At 38.5% G+C, this 25,275-nt stretch overlaps 1 protein-coding gene across 1 annotated transcript; it reads right to left on the reverse strand.

Moving 5' to 3' along the window:
- Positions 1-795: 795 nt before the first annotated feature.
- LOC121961518 (phosphatidylinositol 4,5-bisphosphate 3-kinase catalytic subunit gamma isoform-like) lies at positions 796-23,713 on the reverse strand. Its single transcript, XM_042511539.1, is given in 25 exon segments — positions 796-1,137; positions 1,477-1,558; positions 1,873-2,030; positions 2,699-2,810; positions 4,112-4,242; positions 4,331-4,421; positions 4,507-4,653; positions 5,369-5,472; positions 5,753-5,834; positions 5,966-6,109; positions 6,418-6,483; positions 8,937-9,072; positions 9,161-9,259; positions 10,195-10,624; positions 10,704-10,791; positions 10,994-11,101; positions 18,828-19,015; positions 19,142-19,240; positions 19,243-19,310; positions 19,468-19,568; positions 19,653-19,739; positions 20,353-20,615; positions 20,696-20,867; positions 21,824-22,043; positions 23,567-23,713. Coding segments are annotated over 24 exon segments (3,369 nt in total). The 5' UTR covers positions 22,037-22,043; positions 23,567-23,713; the 3' UTR covers positions 796-937.
- Positions 23,714-25,275: the final 1,562 nt, after the last annotated feature.

Consider the following 25,275-nt stretch of genomic DNA (forward strand, 5'->3'; position numbering starts at 1 on the left):
GGGCAATGAGCAACTTGGTGAGAAATGTTCCACAATTTGCAAGAATTTGGTAGATTTAGATGATTACATTTAAAAAAGAAATGGAAAATGTCTAGGGAGAAAAGAAAAAAGGTTAATGAAAAACTATTTTTATAATTATCATGGTTGCATTTTTAAAATGATCTTACAGAATTATTTAACTTTTTTTTGCACTTTTTTCACATCATTTTCTTGTCTATTTTATTTTTAATGCAACTTTCTGTTTTGTTTTTCTTTTTTTGTGCTTTAAGAGAATTTCTTGCTCATTTTTTAGAATGTTTTCTTAAGTTGCTCTTTGCCTTCTTTCCATGTATTTTTTTTTTAAAGAAATCAAGCTAATCTGTTCGGGTTTTAAGGGGTTAAAGGCAAAAACTTATGACTGTCATAGTGATGCTGAAAAAATCCTCTTAATTTAATTGAGTTGAAAGTTTGACTTGGTCTAAGCAGTGCAATGAACACAGTCACTCCTGTGAGATATATTTTTCTGCTCTTGGTCTCCTCACCATAGAATATAATTTATTAGACTTAATTTAGCATTCATGCATCTTGGTGCCACGTCTGCAGGGATGCTGTGTCGCGTTTTCAACTCAGTCACGTCGCAGTTTTACTTTTCTTTTCATCAAGCCTTTCTCTGTAGATAAAATGACTGAATACTAACAGGATTATCACATCACCCATCAAAGCTATTCATTCACCTTACTTTCATTATTCTTCCTTTTAAAGTGTCTTTATATTTGAGATGACCCGTGGTGTATGATTAAAAATCTTAAAAAATTATTTTGTGCAATCACTTTTATAGCTTTTAGGACTTTTCATTCTTAAGTAGAACCATCTTGTAGGACTCTTATTTACATCGAATAAAAACAAAAGATTTGCCTTAATGAAAAGTTCTAAGAAGAAAACTCGTGCAAACAGAGTCCTAAGTGGACCGTTTCTCCACCCCCTGTTTGATCCCCAGCACCAGGTGAACAAACCAGTTGATCTGAACCATCCAGCCTTTTTCCCTGCAGATCTCGATCTGGTCCAGCAGGTGGCGCTGCGCCTCGTCCTCGCTGCGGCCGACAGTCAGCGCCTCACGGATGTACTCGATATCCTCCTTACTGGTCAGCTGCGGCATGCCTGTTGATGGTCAGAAAATATGAGTCTCACTTTTTAGACACAAGTTTGAACATTTATCAGTATCTTTTGATTGTTTTATCATTCAATTGCTCAGAATTACAACTGACTGCAGTTGTTAGCTGATAGACAAATACAAAAAAGTCGCACTGACTTGAAATGAAAGTCATAACTAAAGTCAAAAATTGTATTTTCAACAACACTCCTGTCCTCCAGCTGGACAAGTGAGTCGAACACATTTACAGTACGCTGGCAGAAATAATGCTAACAAATTGTTTTTTTCCTGTGAAAAGGCACAAAACATAAAAAAAACTTTGCGATGTATAAGGAAGGAAATCGTACCGGTCATCAGCATCATGGAAAAGAGGATGATGAGCAGGTTGGTGTGGTGCCGAAGAGCGAGGTAGGCCTTCACACACACGTCCTGAGACAGAGATAAAGCAGGTGCAATACATCCATACTGTCCATACAGACAAACACAGGATTTGACATTTGACATAACTGAGGTCACGTCCTCGCATAAGTGTCTGTGCTCAGCTGATTTCACTTCTTATTCTCTAGACTAGTTCACTTGCTGATTTCTGCCAATAAATCTCTCTATAGTCCAACCTCTCTGACCTTTTCAATATTTAAAGAGTGACAGATGGATGTCACGTGGAGGAAAAGAACTCCCGCTCTACGTGAGGTGCATTGTGTGTATTAACATGAAGAAGAAAAAAAAAATCCCGTTTACTGCACCTGGAATTTCTGGAAGTTGGGGCTACTTTTCTTTCCCGATGTTCCCATGACATACAGGAAGTCTGGCGTGAGCACAAAGGGAACCCACTCCTTACTGATTCCCATGAAACTCTTGTAATTCCCCAGGATGTGACCGAAGTCAATGTGGAAGAGATTCCCTGCAGGAACACAACGGAGATTTTGTTTTCAGTATCTCTGAAACTCCATGTTTCATTTACATATATGGATATATAAGGCCACAACAGATGTGTGTCAATAAATGCAAAAAAAAATCTCAAAATTAGAAAACAGACCAAAGCAGTTTAATTATAGCATTTCATCTCAAAGTCGTGACAGCAAAATGCGTTTTGTTAGTTCAATACAGAAACTGAGATTAAAGCCCAGTCCAGTCTATTTATAGCCTTATAGCAAAACAAAAAGTAAACCAAATTATAGATGAGTAATAAACTTAAAACTTTGCCATAATTATTAACGCAAGTTTTTAAGTTGCTTGCTCTTAGAATAATATATAATTATTAACATTTTGGAATTCCATGTGGGAAAAAATGTTAAATTTATTATAGTATATATTATTCTAAGAGCAAGCAACTTAAAAACTTGCGTTAATAATTATGGCAAAGTTTTAAGTTTATTACTCAGTTAAGTTGTTCTTATTAATTTTTCAATGCTGTTTAAAGAGGATTTTTAAGTGTTAAACTTGCTTAACAAAACTTAAAAATTGCGGCTTTATTGAAAACACTCCAGGCTGTGTTGTGTCCCTGCACTACGGACATATTTTCGGTGTGTCCTTCAGTGAGACGAAAGTACAGACAGAAGATGTCTTTACCAGATTCAGTGATCATGATGTTGTCATTGTGGCGATCCCCAATACCCAAAACGTAGGTAGCCACACAGTAGCCACCACAAGAGTACAGGAACTTCTCCACAGCCTGCTGGAACTACAGACAGAGAGAGAAAAGCAGTGCCATCATTTACTTCTACATATGAAAATAACTGGACCTTGAGGTTTGATTCGTAGGCTTTACAGCAGAAAGTTTCTGCCTTCAAATGTCAGATTCAACCAATGTGTCACTGATTAAGGCATTGAAATGTGTGCCAAAGTGTTAAATTGACCTCTTGGATGAAATCTTTCACTGTAGGTGTAATGTAAATACTGTGCTATGATGAAATAGACAAAAAACTGCAACTGTGTGTTATCACTATTCTATTTTCATTAAAACTAAAAGATGTTGCAATAACTGGTGGTTTTTGCAGCACTTTCTAACTGCTATTTGGTCAATTAAAAGATAGAACTTTGATATGACTTTTATTAATTGACTTCACAATCACTACATTTAAAAGAAAAACTGCCACCAGGTCATTTTAGTTTAGGTTTTGTCGTTTTTAGTGAACTTGGTATTTGCAGTTCTTGAGCGACATAATTAGGCTGCTGTAACAAGCCTTTAATTTAACTACATTGTAAGTAATGCAGGTGCATCTCAGCTAAATGTGTGAAATATTCTCATGTTCCAAAATAAATCCATGTGCAAATTGTTTAAGCCATGCTGTTCCTCAACAGCTTACATTAATGGTAAGTTAGGAATCACTTTGGCTCAGGAGCTCAATTTATGTTGTCACTGGCAAAATGGTAACATTAAGATAATCAAACGAGCAGTCCCAAAGGGCTAATGTCAGTAACGTTATACTGACATTAGCCCTTTGGGACTAAGTGGAATTTGGAATAACACGTATGCTTGATAATGTTAGACTCTCTGGAAATAATGTTCAACACCTAACGTTACACATCCAAATAGCAATGGATGGTATTCACTAAATCAAAACAACTATAATCTCAAACCCGAGATCCTGACACACCAACACAAAATTAAAAAAATTCATGGATCCAAACAAAATGTAAAAAGGAATCTATTTTGGCTTGAAAAACGACAATTTTTCAAAAAGGTGACAAGTTTGCACCCCTGTTTTGCCACTGGAGGTGCAGGTGTCACAGCTAAAAGTGGCGTGTGTGACTTTTGTGATGACAGGAAAACCCGAGGGTGGCTTCCTTCCTGTCTGTCGCACTGCCACTTCCTTTAATGTCTGACAAATAGGGCAGCAGCTGGAGACAAGAGTGCTTCGTAACTAGATGGATGGATTAGAGAGCGAGTGTCTCTATTCTATAGTCAATATATTTAACCAAATTATTATTTGCCTGTCATCTGCTGTGCTGAATGTCATGAGAGCTGCTCGTGGTGTGTACCTTGTCCTCGCTGACACACTTGTCCCGCAGCCACTGATAAAGGATTTCATCTTTAAAAGCTCCGGTGCTTCCAACAACGCTCTGCTGGATGTTAGCTATGGTGGTGGCGTCCTTCACAATCTCTATCATGCCTACAAGACAAAACAAAGGGATAAATCAAATGAGTGACTGTCATAGAAACCCCTCTGTTTTCAACATCTGTCCAGTTAAATCACGGACCTATTCTGTTTCCAGTGGAGATGCAGCCGTACGGTAACAGACAGAGATCCAGGGATTCAGTCTCCCAGATCGACTCCATGATCAGCAGAATCTGAAGGGAACAAAGATACAACTTTCTGAGAGACTTTCTGCAATAGCATGCTATCATCTGTGTTAGAGGCCGTGCTGCCGCTCACCTGCAGGATGAGCATATCCTGTCTGAGGTCATCTCCGTCTTTGAATATGATGCCGATGGGGTCTTTGGACAGAGTGCTGGGGTCGGCCCTTTTAAACTGCAGCCACAGCGGCTTCTTCTTAGACGCCATCACTTTACACTGCTCGATCTGAATGAGCATGAACAGTATTTATCTAAAACTTCAGTCATACAGGTATTCACATGTCCACTTTTCATTGTTTAATTTACTTGCAAAACTCCTTTTATATATTAGTTACTATTGGTTTTCTACTTGCAGACACCTGGGTGTGAGTATGTATGGTTTTCTCTTCTGCCACAGGGCTGCACAATATATTGTTGTTTTAAAATCATCATTGGTATGTCAAATGTCAAATAAAATAAAATAAAAATAAAGTTTTCAAAAAATTTCATTTTTTTTGTTAGTGCCTTTTGTGTTCAGCTGTTCATTTTGCTTAACAAAATAATGTTGGAAATAATTTCCTTTTTTTAATTCAACAGGAAAAAAACATGCACGATGTGTTGGGATAGTAATGTCATATTGTTTATAAAGAATGGAATAAAGGAAATTATTTTAAATAATTTTGGGTTTATTATTTCATGTATTTTTTCTAGTCACTGTCCAGATCTCCTGTGTATTCTCCTTTTGAGGGAGTGAGGTAAAAGTTAAAATATTTTCACTTTAAACAGAAGAGCTGTTTTACTGTCACTGTTACCTGGATTCTCTGCCTGCCGCACCTTATTTTACCATCCTGCTCTTGTTCGCTAAAATGATATCCGACTTGCTGTCTGCTGGATTCAACTGGAACGCAGGATGACTGCCAGTGTGTGGGTGTGTGTCTATGTGTGTGTGTGTGTTTCCTCACCAACAGGGCTCCAGCTCTTAGTCCAGGATCATAAGGGACCCTGAAACTCTCCGGCAGACCGGATGACTGCAGAGTCTCCAGCTTCTGACGCAGCTGAAACACCACTGACAGACACACAACACACACATATGCAGCTTCAGCTTCACGTCATGGAGACATTTGTTATTTTAATCCTCTCTAGAGTTACCTGCTAAATTTAAGGATTAAAGGAGGAGCAATTAATGTACATTGTAGAGAAATAATCATCATAAAATGTAGATATTGCACTAAAAATGACTGTTTGTCTGTATTTCAAAACTACAAGACAAGTTATGGGAACTGAATATGTCAGTGCTTTGCTGAGAAGCTCCCTTATAGCTTCAAAGTTTCACTCCTCTTCCTCACCCTGTGCAGTGATATCATACTTGTCAGCAGACATGGCCTTCATCTCACGAGTGACTTTCTGCAGAGCTTCCGTCATCTCCACCTGCAGAGCATCACTTCATCATGTCACAGCTGATCAACAGACACACTGCAAATCTCAACTGTGCTTTTTCTTATATCTACGCACACTATTTTGTCCAAGGAGTAATGAAAAAGACATGTCTTATGTGTCACCTGTTTCCTGAAGTCCTGCAGCATGTCTTCACCGCAGCCTCTGAGGTAAGCCTCCAGCAGGACAGCATACCTCTGCTGGTAGTGCATTGACTGGGCGATCTCACTGCGCAGGAACCAGAAGAGAAAATGACCGATACGCTTACTCTGCGGAGAGAAAAGAAAACAGGAGGAAAATGTCGATTAAAATTAATTTCTGCACCTAGCATCAGGCGGAGATCAGAGACAGTATTACTGTGTGATTATGATAAAAGCAGTCAATGTAAATGTTAGAATTGACATGTTGATATGTTGAAACGTCATCATCGGAAAATATAAAAACCTATGACAGAACAATAAATGGGCAGAAAGACAGAAACCACAGACACACATACACGCACACACGCACGCGTGCACACACACACCTTGTAATTGTAAGACGGTGTTAGAAAAAGATAATTGTTGGTTGTAATTACCCTCAGAGCTCTCTTCAGCAGGAACCTGACCAGGGCGCTGTCATGGTACGGCTCAAACTTGACCGCCTGCAGGGGACACACACACACACACACACACACACACACACACAGAAAACACACAAAACGCTACGATCCATTACTGTTTTCATGTGAAACCCTTTAAAAAAATAACTGAATACACTCCAAATCCCGTGGTGGAAATATGTCAATAAACGGGTCACTTCATTTTTAAAAAGTTGATATTCTGCAAATAAAAGCATTTTGTAAATTGTGATTTAAAGGGCAACTTGTGTGTCAACAGAACAAAAGAGGAGCTCAGGCTGATGTAAACAAAGCCACATTTAACTTAGTCACTGCAAAAAACAAGCTTTGTAAATGTTTTACTGAGTAGAGAGCACATGAAAAGCTGCAGGGACACACAAAGTCACCCAAAAAAAGTGCTTAACAAAATCTCAAGGGGTCCCTTTAACAGACTGAGTTCAGAGGTTGCAATGTGATGAGGCAGAAAGAGGACGGAGTCATTAAAGGAAGTGCAGAGAAAACACAGAGCTCATTGTGCTCACACAGGACTACAATTCAAATGTTTGCTGATAGAAGCCGAGAGCGGTTCGACCGGTCAGAGGAGAAGACCGACAGACAGACGGTGGAAAGAGGAGTAAAGAACGGTCTCTTTAATACTATTATCACATGACCTGAAAATGAAAGACACTTTACTGCAGTTTTGGGACTGAAATCTTAGACTAGGTATGCAACCACTACATTTACAATTTACAATCCACAGTCCTGAAGTCCTGAAGGGCCTTTTTTTTCTTTTTCTTTTTTTTTTGAAATCTTGGGCCCGCAAGTTATTATCTTGTGGGAACATTATAGTTATCTTGTCAAGATATCTTATTCAGTTTAATTGTTTGGGCAATCTTAAAAAAAATTATGAGACTCTAGGGCTCTGTGCTTTTCAAAATTTGATTACTTTATTATCCAAAATTAAATATCTAATTAAAGTTAAGTAAAGCAAAAATAAATATATGTTCCTAGTTTGTAACAGCACAGAAAAATATTTTATTAGCCACCTAACCAAATATGATTGATTAAAAAATCTACAACTATGTAAAATTAGTTTCAAAATCCTGAAAAATAAGCATCATTCTCTGCTTTGAAATGTTCGGAGCATGGCCGCTAAAGGACAGTCTTGCTTGGTCCATTATGGCGACCTGAATTTGTCAACCGTTCAGGCGGGCAGATCATAAAGTGACAAAGCAGTGTTCCAAGTGAGTTATTAAGAACTACTGCATGCTATAATCCATCTTCTCTTCCGTTCTCTCTGTTAGTCTTAAACATATGCACACGCTGCGCTGCTCAGTCCTTGTCACAGTCCTTGTCAGGTTGGGTTCAGGTGGTTTGATAAATGCATATTTTTGTATATTAGCACTAAAAACGTGGCTGGGTGCATGCTGATACTAAAAAAAATCTGACCTGAAAATCACTAATGACAAGTTAGTAGGCTGTGGTGAGTAAGTTGTAAAATCTTGAACACAGAAATGCTGGAAAAACAGTTTCAAAGTCTAACTCCATGATGCTGTACTATAAAGCTTTTACGTTTTCAGTGATTATTTTCTCATATGTATCATGTGTTTTATAGGCAGATCTCTGATTTTATTCTACCCAGACTTGTGGTTACATATCCACGAGCCTGTTTATACCTGCTATTAAAGTTTGTCGTGGGAGATCAAATGTTTGCCAGTGTTGGTGGTCCCACTTTTTCTGCTGTAATAAGAAATCTGACATATAGGTATATGTGTAGGTTGGTAAAATCTTAAAATGGGGTTATTTTGGCTCTATCCAATCCACTCTTGTGGAATGTATTTTATTTTATTTTATTTATTATATGACCTCCCTACCTGCTGAGTCCTCGATTGACATTGAACTGAACTACCTAAAATGACTTAAATCATTGTTGAAGTGTCATTAAATTTCTTTTATTCTCCTCTGTTTGGTTTTGAAGTACTTAGTTCAAACATAGAATACATATTATCTAAAACAAATAAAACAAAACCTGTGCCTCCTATTCTGAGTTGGTGTAACACCTTTTGCAAAGAAAGTTATGACTCTTTTTGAACGGATCAAAATCAGTATCTGAAACACTGAATGAAATGAAGCAGTACTTCTCCACAGTACAAAGCGTGCCATTAATACATATAGTGTTAAGTATTTTGGAAAGACCCATCATGTCATTGAAGTTCACAGGAAACAGAGACAACAGTCTACTGTAACGGTGAGAGTCATTTTCCTATCACACCAAAGAGCCTTTGTGGGCCCTTTGCTCATATTTCATAATCCTCATGCAAAGTTGACCACAGAGTCAAACACTGACACACATCAGAACACAAACACGCAGCATGTATCTGCTGACTGTTCCCACAAGCTTGTGAAATAGTGTAATGGTGAATCAGGTGGCACAGGGAAGTTACTGGAAAAAGTGCTTCATCAGCCTTAAAAAGAAAATAGAAATAGAAAGAACTCACTTGCACGAGCTGCAGCAGGTATCTGAGCACGTCGTCATCTTCCAGGGTTTCCAGCTTCCTGACAGCCATTGAGCGAACCTGAGCATCTGAGTAGTGACAGTCGAGCAGCTGCATGGCCAGACCAACATCCAGACCACTGAACAGGAATCACATGACGAGAGGTGAAGGGACGCTGAACCATTTCAAGAAAGATACATGAAATTGGTGTGTGAAGGCGCGTTTACCTGCTGTCCCACGCGCTGCTGCGCTCCAATAGGCGGTGTGTTGCCAGAACATCTTCCTGTTTCCCCCACCTGACTGAACCCAGGAGCTTCGGGTAGGCTCTGAACACAGGAAGAGACTAAATTAAATATCCAAAGCAATCAAGTAGGATTTTTGCCACGCAGTTGGAAGCCTCCACACATAAGTCTATATAATGACAATATCTGACCATATGTCTTTCCTTCTGTTCCTGAGATTTTTTTTTTTTTTTGGTCAGAAAAGTGTGTTTGTAGATCATTTTGATGTCACAATGAAGGTGATCTTTGACCTTTTGGATATAAAACGTAATCACTTCAGATTTTTATCCTTTTAGACGACTGTGTGAAATCTTTATCATAAGTGACCCTGACCTTTGATCCATGTCCGTGTGGACATTTGAGCCAAATTTGGGAAAAAACTCCCTCAAGGTGTCCTTGAGATATTGCGTTTACAATAATGGAAGTTCACAGGGACCTTGACCTTTGACAAACAAAATCAGTTCATCATGATCATATTCACAAGGATGAGATTTAAGTGAACTTGACCTTTGACCCATGACCACCAAAATCGAATCAGTTCATCCTAGAGTCAAAGTGAATGTCTGTGCCAAATTTAAATAAAGTACTTCAAGGCATTCTTAAGATATCGCGTTTACAAGAATGAGACAGGTGCAAGTTCACAGTGACTTAAAGTGACCATAAGTTCATGGCGAAAATCCCTAAATGTGATTTTAACATACTGCCTTCACAAGAATGAGACAGATGAGGTCACTGTGACCTTGACCTTTGATCACCAAAATTTAATTCGTTCATCCTCAAGTCCAAGTGATTGTTTGTACTAAATCTGAAGAAATTCCCTCAAGGCATTCTTCAGATATCTCATTCATGAGAATGGGACAGAGGGAAACCCCAACAACATGACGTTTCCAGCCACAGCTATTGGCAACAGGGAGGCATAAAAACAGCAAAACTTGACACTTTGATGTCCATTTTTTTTGGGAATACATTAAAATGATTACCTGGGGTCACGCATACACTCATGCCTGAAGTGCCACAGCAGCTCTTTGTCCTCCGGACTGAGTGGATGTAGGGGGTCAGTAGCCACGATAGCCGCAAACTGTTTCTTCAGGTGGTTGGGCATCTCTCTCTGGCCTCGCTCCCCTCCCTCAGCCTCCTCGCTCCCAGCCCCGACGTCCCGGCCCACGTCTCGACTCTTGGGCAGCACCACGGGGTAGCAGTACTTGTCCAGCAGGATGGCAATGGCCATGGCAGATGCCTTGTCTGGGTTGGTGGCGGAGGTGAGCTTGTCTGCGTTGATGCTGCTGCTGCTTTCCTCGCTCTTCTCGGGCATTTTCCACATGTGGAGGATAAACTCGCCCTGGCGCAGCAGGGAGCGGTGGTCGATCAGCAGCAGGTTGACGTAGTACAGAAGACGGTTCTTGGTCTTTCCTGACAGACGGAATGACAGCATCACCGTAACTATTGTCAGCATGATAAAGTAGACCACCAGACATTATTAAAACCTCACCTTCATGGCTGCCTGTGCCTGCTGTATTGTCCTGGTAGGTGGATGCCCCCTTGGAGTTTGGTGTCAGAGGCTGCTTCCCACAAACCACCTGGGCGTGAAAAAAGGGCAGAGCCAAAAAGCAACAATTTAAAAAAAAAAAGATTAATGTCCACAACAGCATGTAGGAACTCTTTCCCTGCCAGCAAAATCTGTCTTTGCCAAGAAATATATATTTAGAGATTGACAACAAAGTTCAACAACATATAATCATTTATACAGTCATCCCATTTGTCTGTCAATGAAATGTTTACCTGGAGGTTGAGTCGTGCCCCTTTAGGCAGGTCCTTGATCTTTATGTTAAACTCCAACCAGCTGTTCCACAGCACTTCTTCATTGAAGGTTTTAGAAGACGTCCTCTCCTGAGAGAGTAAAGGAAGGGTTAAGCACTGCAAATGCCGCGTATTTTCCAGCATTACTGTTCTAAACTTTATCTCATTAGAGAAGTCTCATTTCATATGATACATTTGATTTATCCTGTCGACCGTATGCCCTCAGCATTCACAGATGATACTGGTGAAAAATCTGTTTTGTAATTCTGAAATTGAAACTATTTGCCACTTATACGATGTATGCCTATAATATTGATTGGTTCATTATTTATTGAAGATTTTTGCCAAAACAACCACTTCACAATGTTGCTTTGAGCACATCATGAGAAAATGACTTTAATTCAACGCTCATCTTTACTGAATAAAGCATGAACGTCTCATGATGTAACTCAATATAAACCCTGTCAGCTGTTTGTAATCAGCTGTTTAGAGGTAAATTTAATTAGCTGTCTTTCTGTCGATTTCAACATGGATTGTTTTTTATTTATTTATGTCTCTCCACATAGGTCTACACTCCTCTCAGTGGCAGTGTTAGATGATGAGGACGGTGTGTAAATGGGTGGGAGGTAGGATGTATTGCAAAGTCTTTTTGGCAAATAGCTGAGTGTAAAAAAGTCCGCTGATGTCCAGTATACTTGCGCTCATTGTGTGGTCTGTGATGAGTCATTTGAATGTTTTGGATTGTGTATGTGTATGTATGTGCACGCTCATGTGCGTGTGTGATGATTTCTTGTTTGTTTGTTTGATTTTGAGTATTTGTGTTGGGTGGGTCCCGCCCACCCGCCTGGTTCTCTGGTCTCCGGAAAGTCAGCCGGGCACAGTCTCAGTCAGTTTTACGCTTGCGGAGCGGGCTCGGACACTGCTGGCTTGCTACAGCAATATAATATTGCAAATTTTTTGTAATTCCTCACAGATTTTTTTGAACGGATTTATTTTTTATTTGCAGCTACTTATTTTTTCTTATTTATTATTAGATGTATATTACATGATGTTACTTTTAACCCCAGAATTATTTATTATAATTATTATTATATTACAACCACTTTCGCTCTTTATAAACACATTATACAAAGAAAATGTTGTTTTTTTTTCTGAATTAACTTATTATTGGTTTTTTATACCATATATTATCATTGTTTTTGATACTCAGTACTTAAATGAATTTATTTTATTTTTTATTTTTTGTTTGGTTGTTCATTTGTTTATTTTATTGAGTGAATTGTGTTTTTTGATTTTCATTATATTATATTGCAATTTTTTTGTAATTCCTCACAAATTTTTTCGACTGGATTTATTTTTATTTGCACCTACTAATCTGTTTTGTAATTATGAAAATGAAATTATTTGCCACTTATACGATGAATGCCAGTATTATTGATTTGTTTATTATTGATTGTTTTCACCAAAACCTAAATCTTACAGGGTCGCAGTGAACACATCATGAGAACTTGACTTTCACTTAGTGCTCATTTTAACTGAATGGAGCTTGAAGGTATCATTAAGTGACTCAGTTTAACCTCCGTCAGTCTTCGTCACCGGCTGTTGATACATTGCAGTTGATTTTCGGCTAATGGCTGGATGGAAACAGGTCCTCCGACGTCCACTATGCAACCGTCCATGATGACTGATGTGTTTGTTTGTGTCTTTGCCACCCACCCACCCGCTTGGTTCTCTGGTCTCCACAGAGTCAGCCTGGAGCAGTCTCAGTCAGTTTCGCGCTTGCGCTGCGGGCTCGGACACTTCTGGCTTGTCCGAGCCCTACGCGAAACAGCTGGCCCGCAACATGTAGCATGAAGCAAGGCGCTGCCAGCGGCTGGGCCCCGGGCATCAGAGCAGTCCAGCAACACTCCCTCCAGAGACTGGAGGGAACGATGATCTGAACGCAGACCAGGGGTTTCTATTCATAAACTCTCTGAAACAGATGGTGACATCATTCGTCATGTCACAAGGCATAATCCCTGCCATACAACCTTGACTGGTGACATCATTCATGATGTCACGGCACATAAGTCTTACCCATAAACCCGGACTGGTGACATCATTTGTGATGTCACGGCACATAAGTCTAGCCCATTAACCTGGACTGGTGACATCATTTGTGATGTCACGGCACATAAGTCTTGCCCATTAACCTGGACTGGTGACATCATTTGTGATGTCACGGCACATCAGCCCTGCCCATTACCTGGACTGGAGGTTTTAGATTTTGTTATTATAATCACACTGTAATTGTATTCAGTTCTTTTTTTTAGACTGAACTTATTATTGGTTTTTTTTATATCATATATTATTATTGTTTTTGATACTCAGTACTTAAATGAATTTATTTTATTTTTAATTTTTTGTTTGGTTGTTCATTTGTTTACTGTATTGAGTGAATTGTATTTTTTGATTTTCATCATATTATATTGCAATTTTTTTGTAATTCCTCACAAATTTTTTCGACTGGATTTATTTTTATTTGCACCTACTTATTTTTTCCTATTTATTATTAGATGTTTATTATATGATGTTACTTTTAAACCCCAGAATTATATTATATTACAACCACTTTTGCTCTTTTTAAACACATTATACAAAGAAAATGTTGTTTTTTTTCTCAATAAATGGATGCATTTTGTTAACATACTCTATGGTCTCTTATGTCGTATAATTTTTTGAAACAGCATTTCTTACTGTGACTGTTAAAGGGTTTGAGAAGTCTCATTTCAAATGATACATTTGATTTATCTTGTAAACCAGATGCTCCCAAAATTTCACAGACGACGCTGATGAAAAATCTGTTTTGTAATTATGAAAATGAAATTATTTGCCACTTATACGATGAATGCCAGTATTATTGATTTGTTTATTATTGACTGTTTTCGCCAAAACCTAAATCTTACAGGGTCGCAGTGAACACATCATGAGAACTTGACTTCGCTTAGTGCTCATTTTAACTGAATGGAGCTTGAAGGTATCATTAAGTGACTCAGTTTAACCTCCGTCAGTCTTCGTCACCGGCTGTTGATACATTGCAGTTGATTTTCGGCTAATGGCTGGATGGAAACAGCTCCTCCGACGTCCACTATGCAACCGTCCATGAAGACTGATGTGTTTGTTTGTGTCTTTGCCACCCACCCCACCCGCTTGGTTCTCTGGTCCCCACAGAGTCAGCCTGGAGCAGTCTCAGTCAGTTTCGCGCTTGCGCTGCGGGCTCGGACACTTCTGGCTTGTCCGAGCCCTACGCGAAACAGCTGGCCCGCAACATGTAGCATGAAGCAAGGCGCTGCCAGCGGCTGGGCCCCGGGCATCAGAGCAGTCCAGCAACACTCCCTCCAGAGACTGGAGGGAACGATGATCTGAACGCAGACCAGGGTTCTATTCATAAACACTCTGAAACAGATGGTGACATCATTCGTCATGTCACAAGGCATAATCCCTGCCATACAACCTTGACTGATGACATCATTCATGATGTCACGGCACATAAGTCTTACCCATTAACCTGGACTGGTGACATCATTTGTGATGTCATGGCACATCAGCCCTGCCCATTAACCTGGACTGGTGACATCATTTGTGATGTCACGGCACATAAGTCTTGCCCATTAACCTGGACTGGAGGTTTTAGATTTTGTTATTATAATCACACTGTAATTGTATTCAGTTCTATTTTTTCATACTGAACTTATTATGGGTTTTTATACCATATATTATTATTGTTTTTGATACTCAGTACTTAAATGAATTTATTTTTATTTTTTGTTTGGTTGTTCATTTGTTTACTGTATTGAGTGAATTGTATTTTTTGATTTTCATTATATTATATTGCAATTTTTTTGTAATTCCTCACAAATTTTTTCGACTGGATTTATTTTTTATTTGCACCTACTTATTTTTTCTTATTTATTATTAGATGTATATTATATTATGTTACTTTTAACTCCAGAATTCTATTATATTACAACCACTTTTGCTCCTTTTAAACACATTATACAAAGAAAATGTTGTTTTTTTTTCTGAATAAATGGATGCATTTTGTTAACATACTCTATGGTCTCTTATATGTCGTATAATTTTTTGAAACAGCATTTCTTACTGTGACTGTTAAAGGGTTTGAGAAGTCTCATTTCAAATGATACATTTGATTTATCTTGTAAACCAGATGCTCCCAAAATTCACAGACGACGCTGATGAAAAATCTGTTTTGTAATTATGAAAATGAAATTATTTGCCACTTATACGATGAATGCCAGTATTATTGATTTGTTTATTATTGACTGTTTTCGCCAAAACCTAAATCTTACAGGGTCGCAGTGAACACATCATGAGAACTTGACTTCGCTTAGTGCTCATTTTAACTGAATGGAGCTTGAAGGTATCATTAAGTGACTCAGTTTAACCTCCGTCAGTCTTCGTCACCGGCTGTTGATACATTGCAGTTGATTTTCGGCTAATGGCTGGATGGAAACAGGTCCTCCGACGTCCACTATGTAACCGTCCATGATGACTGATGTGTTTGTTTGTGTCTTTGCCACCCACCCACCCGCTTGGTTCTCTGGTCTCCACAGAGTCAGCCTGGAGCAGTCTCAGTCAGTTTCGCGCTTGCGCTGCGGGCTCGGACACTTCTGGCTTGTCCGAGCCCTACGCGAAACAGCTGGCCCGCAACATGTAGCATGAAGCAAGGCGCTGCCAGCGGCTGGGCCCCGGGCATCAGAGCAGTCCAGCAACACTCCCTCCAGAGACTGGAGGGAACGATGATCTGAACGCAGACCAGGGGTTCTATTCATAAACTCTCTGAAACAGATGGTGACATCATTCGTCATGTCACAAGGCATAATCCCTGCCATACAACCTTGACTGATGACATCATTCATGATGTCACGGCACATAAGTCTTACCCATTAACCTGGACTGGTGACATCATTTGTGATGTCACGGCACATAAGTCTAGCCTATTAACCTGGACTGGTGACATCATTTGTGATGTCACGGCACATAAGTCTTGCCATTAACCTGGACTGGTGACATCATTTGTGATGTCACGGCACATAAGTCTAGCCTATTAACCTGGACTGGTGACATCATTTGTGATGTCACGGCACATAAGTCTTGCCCATTAACCTGGACTGGAGGTTTTAGATTTTGTTATTATAATCACACTGTAATTGTATTCAGTTCTATTTTTTAGACTGAACTTATTATTGGTTTTTTATACCTATATATTATTATTGTTTTTTTATACCATATATTATCATTGTTTTTGATACTCAGTACTTAAATGAATTTATTTTATTTTTAATTTTTTGTTTGGTTGTTCATTTGTTTACTTTATTGAGTGAATTGTGTTTTTTGATTTTCATCATATTATATTGCAATTTTTTTTGTAATTCCTCACAAATTTTTTCGACTGGATTTATTTTTATTTGCACCTACTTATTTTTTCTTATTTATTATTAGATGTATATTATATTATGTTACTTTTAACCCCAGAATTCTATTATATTACAACCACTTTTGCTCTTTTTAAACACATTATACAAAGAAAATGTTGTTTTTTTTCTGAATAAATGGATGCATTTTTGTTAACATACTCTATGGTCTCTTATATCGTATAATTTTTTGAAACAGCATTTCTTACTGTGACTGTTAAAGGGTTTGAGAAGTCTCATTTCAAATGATACATTTGATTCATCTTGTAAATCAGATGCTCCCAGGAATCACAGACGATATTGATGAAAAATCTGTTTTGTAATTATGAAAATGAAATTATTTGCCACTTATACGATGAATGCCAGTATTATTGATTTGTTTATTATTGACTGTTTTCGCCAAAACCTAAATCTTACAGGGTCGCAGTGAACACATCATGAGAACTTGACTTTCACTTAGTGCTCATTTTAACTGAATGGAGCTTGAAGGTATCATTAAGTGACTCAGTTTAACCTCCGTCAGTCTTCGTCACCGGCTGTTGATACATTGCAGTTGATTTTCGGCTAATGGCTGGATGGAAACAGGTCCTCCGACGTCCACTATGCAACCGTCCATGATGGACTGATGTGTTTTGTTTGTGTCTTTGCCACCCACCCACCCGCTTGGTTCTCTGGTCCCCACAGAGTCAGCCTGGAGCAGTCTCAGTCAGTTTTCGCGCTTGCGCTGCGGGCTCGGGACACTTCTGGCTTGTCCGAGCCCTACGCGAAACAGCTGGCCCGCAACATGTAGCATGAAGCAAGGCGCTGCCAGCGGCTGGGCCCCGGGCATCAGAGCAGTCCAGCAACACTCCCTCCAGAGACTGGAGGGAACGATGATCTGAACGCAGACCAGGGGTTCTATTCATAAACTCTCTGAAACAGATGGTGACATCATTCGTCATGTCACAAGGCATAATCCCTGCCATACAGCCTTGACTGATGACATCATTCATGATGTCACGGCACATAAGTCTTACCCATTAACCTGGACTGATGACATCATTTGTGATGTCACGGCACATCAGCCCTGCCCATTAACCTGGACTGGAGGTTTTAGATTTTGTTATTATATAATCATACTGTAATTGTATTCAGTTCTATTTTTCATACTGAACTTATTATGGGTTTTTTTATACCATATATTATCATTGTTTTTGATACTCAGTACTTAAATGAATTTTTTTTATTTTTTGTTTGGTTGTTCATTTGTTTACTGTATTGAGTGAATTGTATTTTTTTGATTTTCATTATATTATATTGCAATCACAATTTTTTTTCGACTGGATTTATTTTTATTTGCACCTACTTATTTTTTCCTATTTATTATTAGATGTTTATTATATGATGTTACTTTTAACCCAGAATTCTATTATATTACAACCACTTTTGCTCTTTTTAAACACATTATACAAAGAAAATGTTGTTTTTTTTCTGAATAAATGGATGCATTTTGTTAACATACTCTATGGTCTATAATGTCGTATAATTTTTTGAAACAGCATTTCTTACTGTGACTGTTAAAGGGTTTGAGAAGTCTCATTTCAAATGATACATTTGATTCATCTTGTAAACCAGATGCTCCCAGGAATCACAGACGATATTGATGAAAAATCTGTTTTGTAATTATGAAAATGAAATTATTTGCCACTTATACGATGAATGCCAGTATTATTGATTTGTTTATTATTGATTGTTTTCGCAAAAACCTAAGTCTTTCAAGGTTGCGAATTCACCCCGCGAAGGGGGTGAATTTTTTTCACATAACTCATGTTTACATTTCAGTAGGGCCCAAAGTTGTGCATATATAAAGCTGGGGCTGCTTGAGTGACAAGCTTTCTGCAAGCCAATGCCACAGTCTGTGTTAGATTCACCCCTCCACAGCTCTCCCCCTCTCATCCAAATACGGTCACCTCTGGCTCCCAAAAAAACAAGATGGCAACAGCCAAAATGCCGAATCCATTGCCTCAAAACAGCTGATCACAAACCAATAGATGACCAATAAATGGCTTTCAATGTGAGGCAGTCAGAGGAAACGCAATTCATTAAAAAATTACCCCCTTCATACTTTGCATTAAACTAAGTTTTGTATTCAGATTGTTTCGAGATATGATTTACACCTGTACTTTCATTAGTCAAGCACTAGCCAATTTGATCTGATCCGATCTTGACAACCAAGCATCTATAAAGTGAAACATGGTCAGTTTCAAACACCACCCCTAAAACAATTTAGCTGCCCTGAAATCAAAGCATTTCATGGCTGCCATCATCAGATGTTTTTTCTTTTGTGTGCTTTTACCGCTTACCTGAGCTAAAAGCTGCTGGCCGTGGAAGATGCTGGCTTCTATGAAGACAATAAACTCTGGGATTTTGGGGAGCGATGGGATGTCAATACCCAGCACCTTCACTCTGAACTTCCTGTTACAGTCCCACATAGAAACAGTGAAGACTCGTTCATGGTCCTTCTCATCGATGGTCAACTGCTCATGTGTACCTGACAAAGAACATTTAGGAGGGCAATTATTATCTCTGCCAAGTGTGGACTGTGCTTTCATGTACCAGGTTGGCTATACGTCATCAAATACACAAACAACACAGTACACTTAATCTAACTGGTTACCTGCGACTCCGGTGCAGTCATCCACTTGTGCCCAGTCCTCCTTCTGAACCAGATCTAGGTCTGTATCAGGTGGCTTCTCCAGAACCAGGTGGATTTCCTCCCGTTCTTCAGACACTGACGGATCCAGTTGAAGTTCTGCAGCGGCTTATCTCCATAAAGATACTCCTCCCTGTTAAAGCAGACAGCCAAAAACTCACTTTTGTAAATCGCAAAACAGAAAATACTCACGATCACCTGCTGAAAACCACATCTCTGACATAATTTCTTTTGTTTTAAACTTGATTACAAATATACGTAGCTATGGTGTGTTTTAGCCTTTGACATACCTTCCACACACACGGAGCACAAAGTCTGCTTCACACATGTTGTCAGGAATCCCCAGCAAAACTCTCTTATTTGCCGTCTTGGCGAAAAAGCTCACCAATACCTGAACAAGATTTTTTTTTTTAATTGTCAGAAAGTGGTACAATAACAGAAGAGAAATAGACGGTGGTCGGCTACATTTGTCTACCTGCGCTGGCGTGTCGTCAATGGAGACCTTGATGGTCTGGCTGGCTGTGCTGATGTGGATCACCACCAGGATGTGACCGTTACTGACCTGAAGGAGGGAGAAAGTAAACAGCAAATGTGAAAAGAGGGAATGAAAAAACAACAAAGAAACATACAATTACAATATAAAGACTGGAGACAAAAGGTTTTAACAGTTTCTCTGCAGCTTAAGGAAAGTTAGATTGAAGACTTTTCAGACTTCTTATGACCAATTTTACGAAACCCCAAATTGAAGAAAAATAAAACATGAACTGACATCAATTACTTGGGTTAGGGAAAATTTTGCACAAATTTTTGCACCAGTTGAGAGGTCAAATTAAAAAAGTTAGACTATCTACATTAAATGCTGAAATTGTAAAAAAAAAAAATTCGAGTGTAACACATAAAAAACAATGAGCTTATGTTATCATATAAGTGTCCATTCCTTGGATTTTTTTTGTTCATATTCATATGATTGGATGTTTTAAGTGTTGAGTGTTAATGCATCCCCTAAATAATTAAACTACAAAATACTTTTGAAAGATAGATTTCAGACATTTTAATACCAATTAAGGTCTTATTTATAGATTAATGAATTTAGTGCCTTTTAAGACTTTTTAAAGATCTATGAGAACCCTGTTTAACACAAACCATCAAAAAACTGAACTCAACCATCAACACACCTTGCTGAGAAGGTGCTCAGGCAGCGGTTTGCGGGTCACCCAGGGGTCCATGGAGTAGAGCTTTGCATCACGGTCAGACAGCTCGATGCGTCTTGGCGTCAGCAGCTTCCTACGAGTGAACTCCAGCTCATCGTCGTGCACATTGCTGACATCAGTCACGTCGTAGCCGATCAGGTAGTTTAGGTAGCGCTGGTACTGCAGGGACTCGTCTGAGGGCTGCGGACGGGGAACCAGCTGGATCCGGCCAACGTCTTTCTTCAGGGCTTTTAAAAACACAACAGACGTGTTTGACTTCATCACAACAGAATAACTCTGACTACATTTTCTGTCACTGGTTCGGTACCTCTCCAGTAACGGATGCAGTCCAGCGTCTGGAAGACTTGGTGCTTGTCGTAGATCTCACAGACGTTGCCTTTCTTCTGGTAGAGCAGGATGCAGTGGTCGGGAGAAAAGCGATGGTAGAAGTCAGGACAGAGATTTAGAGTCACCGCCTTCAGCCACACCTGAGCTTTCACCTGTGAAACAACAGAAAACGGTTTTATACGATAAGATCTCTACGATCAGGGCCGTTACAAGATGGAAACCAAAATTTAGTGTCATTAATGAAATAAAGCCATCAAAAGTCTTTTTGAAGAACATTAGAATGTCACAGTGAAGCTGTCCGTTGACTTTCTGGATAAAAAATTTCATCACTTCATCATTTTTATTCTGATAGACATTTGTATAAAATGTCATAGTTAGTGTATGAATTCTTGAGTTATGGCCAAAAACATGTTTTGTTACTGACAGTGATCTTGACCTTTGACCACCAAATTCTAATCAGTTCATTCGTTAAGTCAAAGTGAACGTTTGTGCTAAATTTTGAAAACTTCCCTCAAGGTATTCTTGATATATTGTATTCATGAGAATTAGACGTGTGTAAGTTCACAGTAACCTTTGACTCATTACCACTAAAATCGAATCAGTTCATCGTGTTCAAGTAAATGTCTGTGCTAAATTTTAAGAAATTCTCTCAAGACCTTTTGGACATACCACGTTCATGAGAATGTGAGAGACGAGGTCACGGTGACCTTGACCTTGGGTCACCAAATTCAAACAGTTTAACCTTGATTCAGAGTGGATGGCTGTGCCAAATTTGATAAAATTTCTTCAAGCTGTTCTTGAGAAATCCCTTTTATGCAAACAAGATGGACGCAAGGTCATGATGACCTTGATCTTTGACAATCATAATCAAATTAGTTCATCTTTGAGTCCAAGCTTAAGTTGTGCCAAATATGAAGAAATTCCCACAAGGTCCTCTTGAGATATTATGTTCATAAGAATGGGATGGACATACGGACATATGTATGAACAGACAACCCAAAAAAAAAACGAGATGCCTCCAGCCGCGGCTATCACCGGCACAGAGGCATAAAAATGTCCAATCAAAGACACTATGAGCTCCACTCATACTGAATAATCAGTAAACTACCTGTTCCACCGTCCAGTTTCCAGCGACCTCCAGCAGCAGAGTGTCAGGGCTGTTTCCGCCCCGCGCCACGGTGGGCAGAACGAACTCAACAGTGATCTGATCCATGGAGGTGCAGGAGGACGAGGTGATGGCCTTCTTTCTTCTCCTCCTCCGGGTTTCTTCTCTCAGGACTATGGGCTCTTCGTCGCTCACCTGGATCTGCTGCCCGTCCATCACCTAGCTGCGGGGGGACAGATAAAATACTCTGCTGTGAGCCTGTTTCATGTTCATGTTGCTTTAGAGGGAGATCGAAGAAGACAAGGTGCCAGTAATTTAAATAACACATCATTAATATGCAATAATATATGAAAGAGATTGATATTTGTAATATCTGCGACCTATCTTTTAGGGAACACTGATTCATGACCTCTGACCTTCTTGGTCTTCTCTCATCAATATTCTCTATTAATTTTAAGTTATTTTTGAAAATTGTGTTTCTGTAATTGGAAGTTAAGGCAGTAAAGAAGATGAGCTAATTTTACCAGAGAGAGAGAAACACTTAATTTACTACCAACAACAACAGTAATGAGTCGAAATAACTTTAGATTTCAACTAGTAAAAAAGTTGGACCAACTTGACCTGAGGACAGTAACTCAGTTCAGGTGACTTAAATTTTTTAATTAGAAAAAAAATAGCCAAAAAAACATTTTGAGCTGTGTGCACATTGTGTCCACTGAATGTCAATGTGAAATGTTTGACTTGGGCAGCAATTGTTTTAAAAGTTGAATAAACTAAATAAAAAATACAATAAAGAACTTTTTTTAATAATGTTTTTTTTAGTTAATATATTTTTACAGTGTTAGGTTGTTTTGCCCTTTTTGTAGTGTTTTTTGTTGTTGTTTTTGCCTTTTACAAATCCTTTGCTTCTCTTCATGGTATTTTAGCACCTATTGTAGCTTTTTTCAGTCGTCTCCTGATACCTGTTAATTTGAGTGACAATGAACACGTGAAGACCAGGGGGACCCCCTGAGCCTGTGCCCATTAAGTAATTTACCCATGCTTTTTCATAACATGACTAAATGTATCAGCTCTAAACTGCATTTTGCAGTCTTTAGTAATGATGATGAAGATATGGACTGTGAGAGTATCTTTAGCCGTGAATTAAATGTGTGATATTTACCAAGAATCAAATAATAATAATTATAACTACAAATTTAAATTATTGACTGAGATTGTCCCAAAGCAAAGCCACTGCTTTCTTTATTTTCGAATTTTAAAGGAATAAAGAATTGCAAAATGGCATTTAAATGTGTAATTTCCTTCATACAGTTTAGTAATATTACAAAAAGCAGGGTGACGTGATGACAGCATTCAAGTATTCAAGTAACGACATAATAAAGTCATTTTTAAAAAGTTGACTAAGTCACAGGACTAAGCGGAGTTTCCCTTCTGCTTCTTTTACACCAGCAGAGGAAGTTTTGAAAAGCAGGAAGCAAAACTCGAGTCAGCAGCATGGATGTTACTATAACTGCACACAGCGACAGCCTGCTGTTTTGACGACTGTGTCATAAACCACATTAGGTCTCTATCAGCAATTAAAAATGCCAGTCACAACACGAGAAGTAATTGAAACATTTAAGGAAACCGCAGCTGAACTGAGTTAGTCTTAGCTGAATGTAACGGTACAGCTGCCATAATAATCGGAAGGAGAGGCGTCAATTTCGTAAAACAAAAACATAAAGGCGTTTTTTTTTTTTTACTTACCAATGAACGCAGACGCAGACGGCAACGAAACCCGGAGCTCTGGACCGACGTTTCGGCATTTATGCGACATAAAGAGACATAAAAACAGAGTGAAATGTATTTTAAGTTTGTCGGCAAACTCTGGGTGAAGGAAACGCTGCGCTGGTGCTCAGGAAGGCTGTCAAGCGCGAGGCGAAGAAGAACAAGACTTCCGGCTTTCCTCTTCAAAATAAATCACGAACAAACCCTCGTAATTCTTACGAAGGTTAGACATATAAACATTCATATTTTAATTTCCTGGTTAGAAGTTAGTCGTGTAAAAGAATGTCAAGGAATAAATTAAATTGTTATTCAAAAAAAGATATGAAACACGTGTCATTTTCAAACAAAAAGCCCAATGAGATTTATTCTATGGTTTTGTTCAATCTAAACATGGGTGTTCACTGCCCTCCAGTGGCCACAGTGAAGAACTACAACAATGCATAAATTCGTGGGAAACTGTTAAAATCAGTATAATCGCTGCGTCAATATGTAATTTGTGTTAAATTAATAAATTAGATTATACAATGTAACATCCATACTGTGCTCACACGGTGTGAAACTACACCAGTGGCAAACAAAGACTGTAACTAAATATCTAAATAATAATAATAATAATAAATGTTCGAAATCAGAGGCTATATTTAGATTGCTTTCGTTTGGGGTTTACTTGTTATATTTTTTATTCTAATTTTTCATGGATTTATTTCGAAAGGATTGACCAGAAGTGTTGGTATTTAGTCATATGTACCTTGACGTGTACATGCAGTTCCTTACAGTGACCACAGGAGGGCGGTAATTACTCACGTTTCTAGATATGTCAAGCTCTATCAAGGCAGACATTATAGCATGACCACCAGACTAAAATAAAATAAAATAAAAATCAGTACTGATGTTACTCTTGATATTTGTAAAAATCACCTTAATAATAATTTAAAGTATTTATATAACAGTTGTACTGTGTGTTAGCCATGCTGTATGATATGATTTTGCTACGTCTGTACTTATTTTACTACTGTCTTCACAGGGTTTCTGCAGCTTAAAGTAAATTGAAATTCAAGACATATGGAGACTTTTTAATGTCACACTGAATAGAATTTAAGAATCATTTTACAATAAACTAAACTGAAGAAAAAAAAACTTACTTTGTGTTAGCAACAATTTTGTTCAAGTGTTACCTCAAATACTGAAAAACTGTCTAAAGCGGAACAAATGAAAAACAATGACCATACATTATCATTTAAGTACCCATTCTTTGAAAAACCCTGTTAATTTTTCACTTGATTGGTTGTCGGCTCCTCTATCCTAATCTGTGTGATATTAAATGCTGTAAATTCTTTTTTTTTTTTTTTTTAAATATACAAGGTCTTTATAATAAACCTACTTCCAATGTCTTTGCATTTTTAAGACTTTTATAAGACTGATTTAAGACATTTTAATACCAATGCTAAGGCCTTATTTATAGATTAGTACATGCAATGCCATTTAAGAATTTTTAAGGATCAGCAAAAACCCTGTTTCAATTGACTGATGACACCTGAAGCTCTCACATATGAACCAAGGGTGTCTTCGTTGGGGAGAGAAACTTTGGACCATCTCTTTTTCAACCAGAAATGCTCAATAACATTTTATTTGTACTTATTTTTTAGCAGTTACTCAACTTGGATTTCTTGAGCACTTGTTATTATAAA

This window comes from Plectropomus leopardus, chromosome 22, assembly GCF_008729295.1.
Source record: "Plectropomus leopardus isolate mb chromosome 22, YSFRI_Pleo_2.0, whole genome shotgun sequence".
NCBI classification, from domain to species: Eukaryota; Metazoa; Chordata; class Actinopteri; order Perciformes; family Serranidae; genus Plectropomus; species Plectropomus leopardus.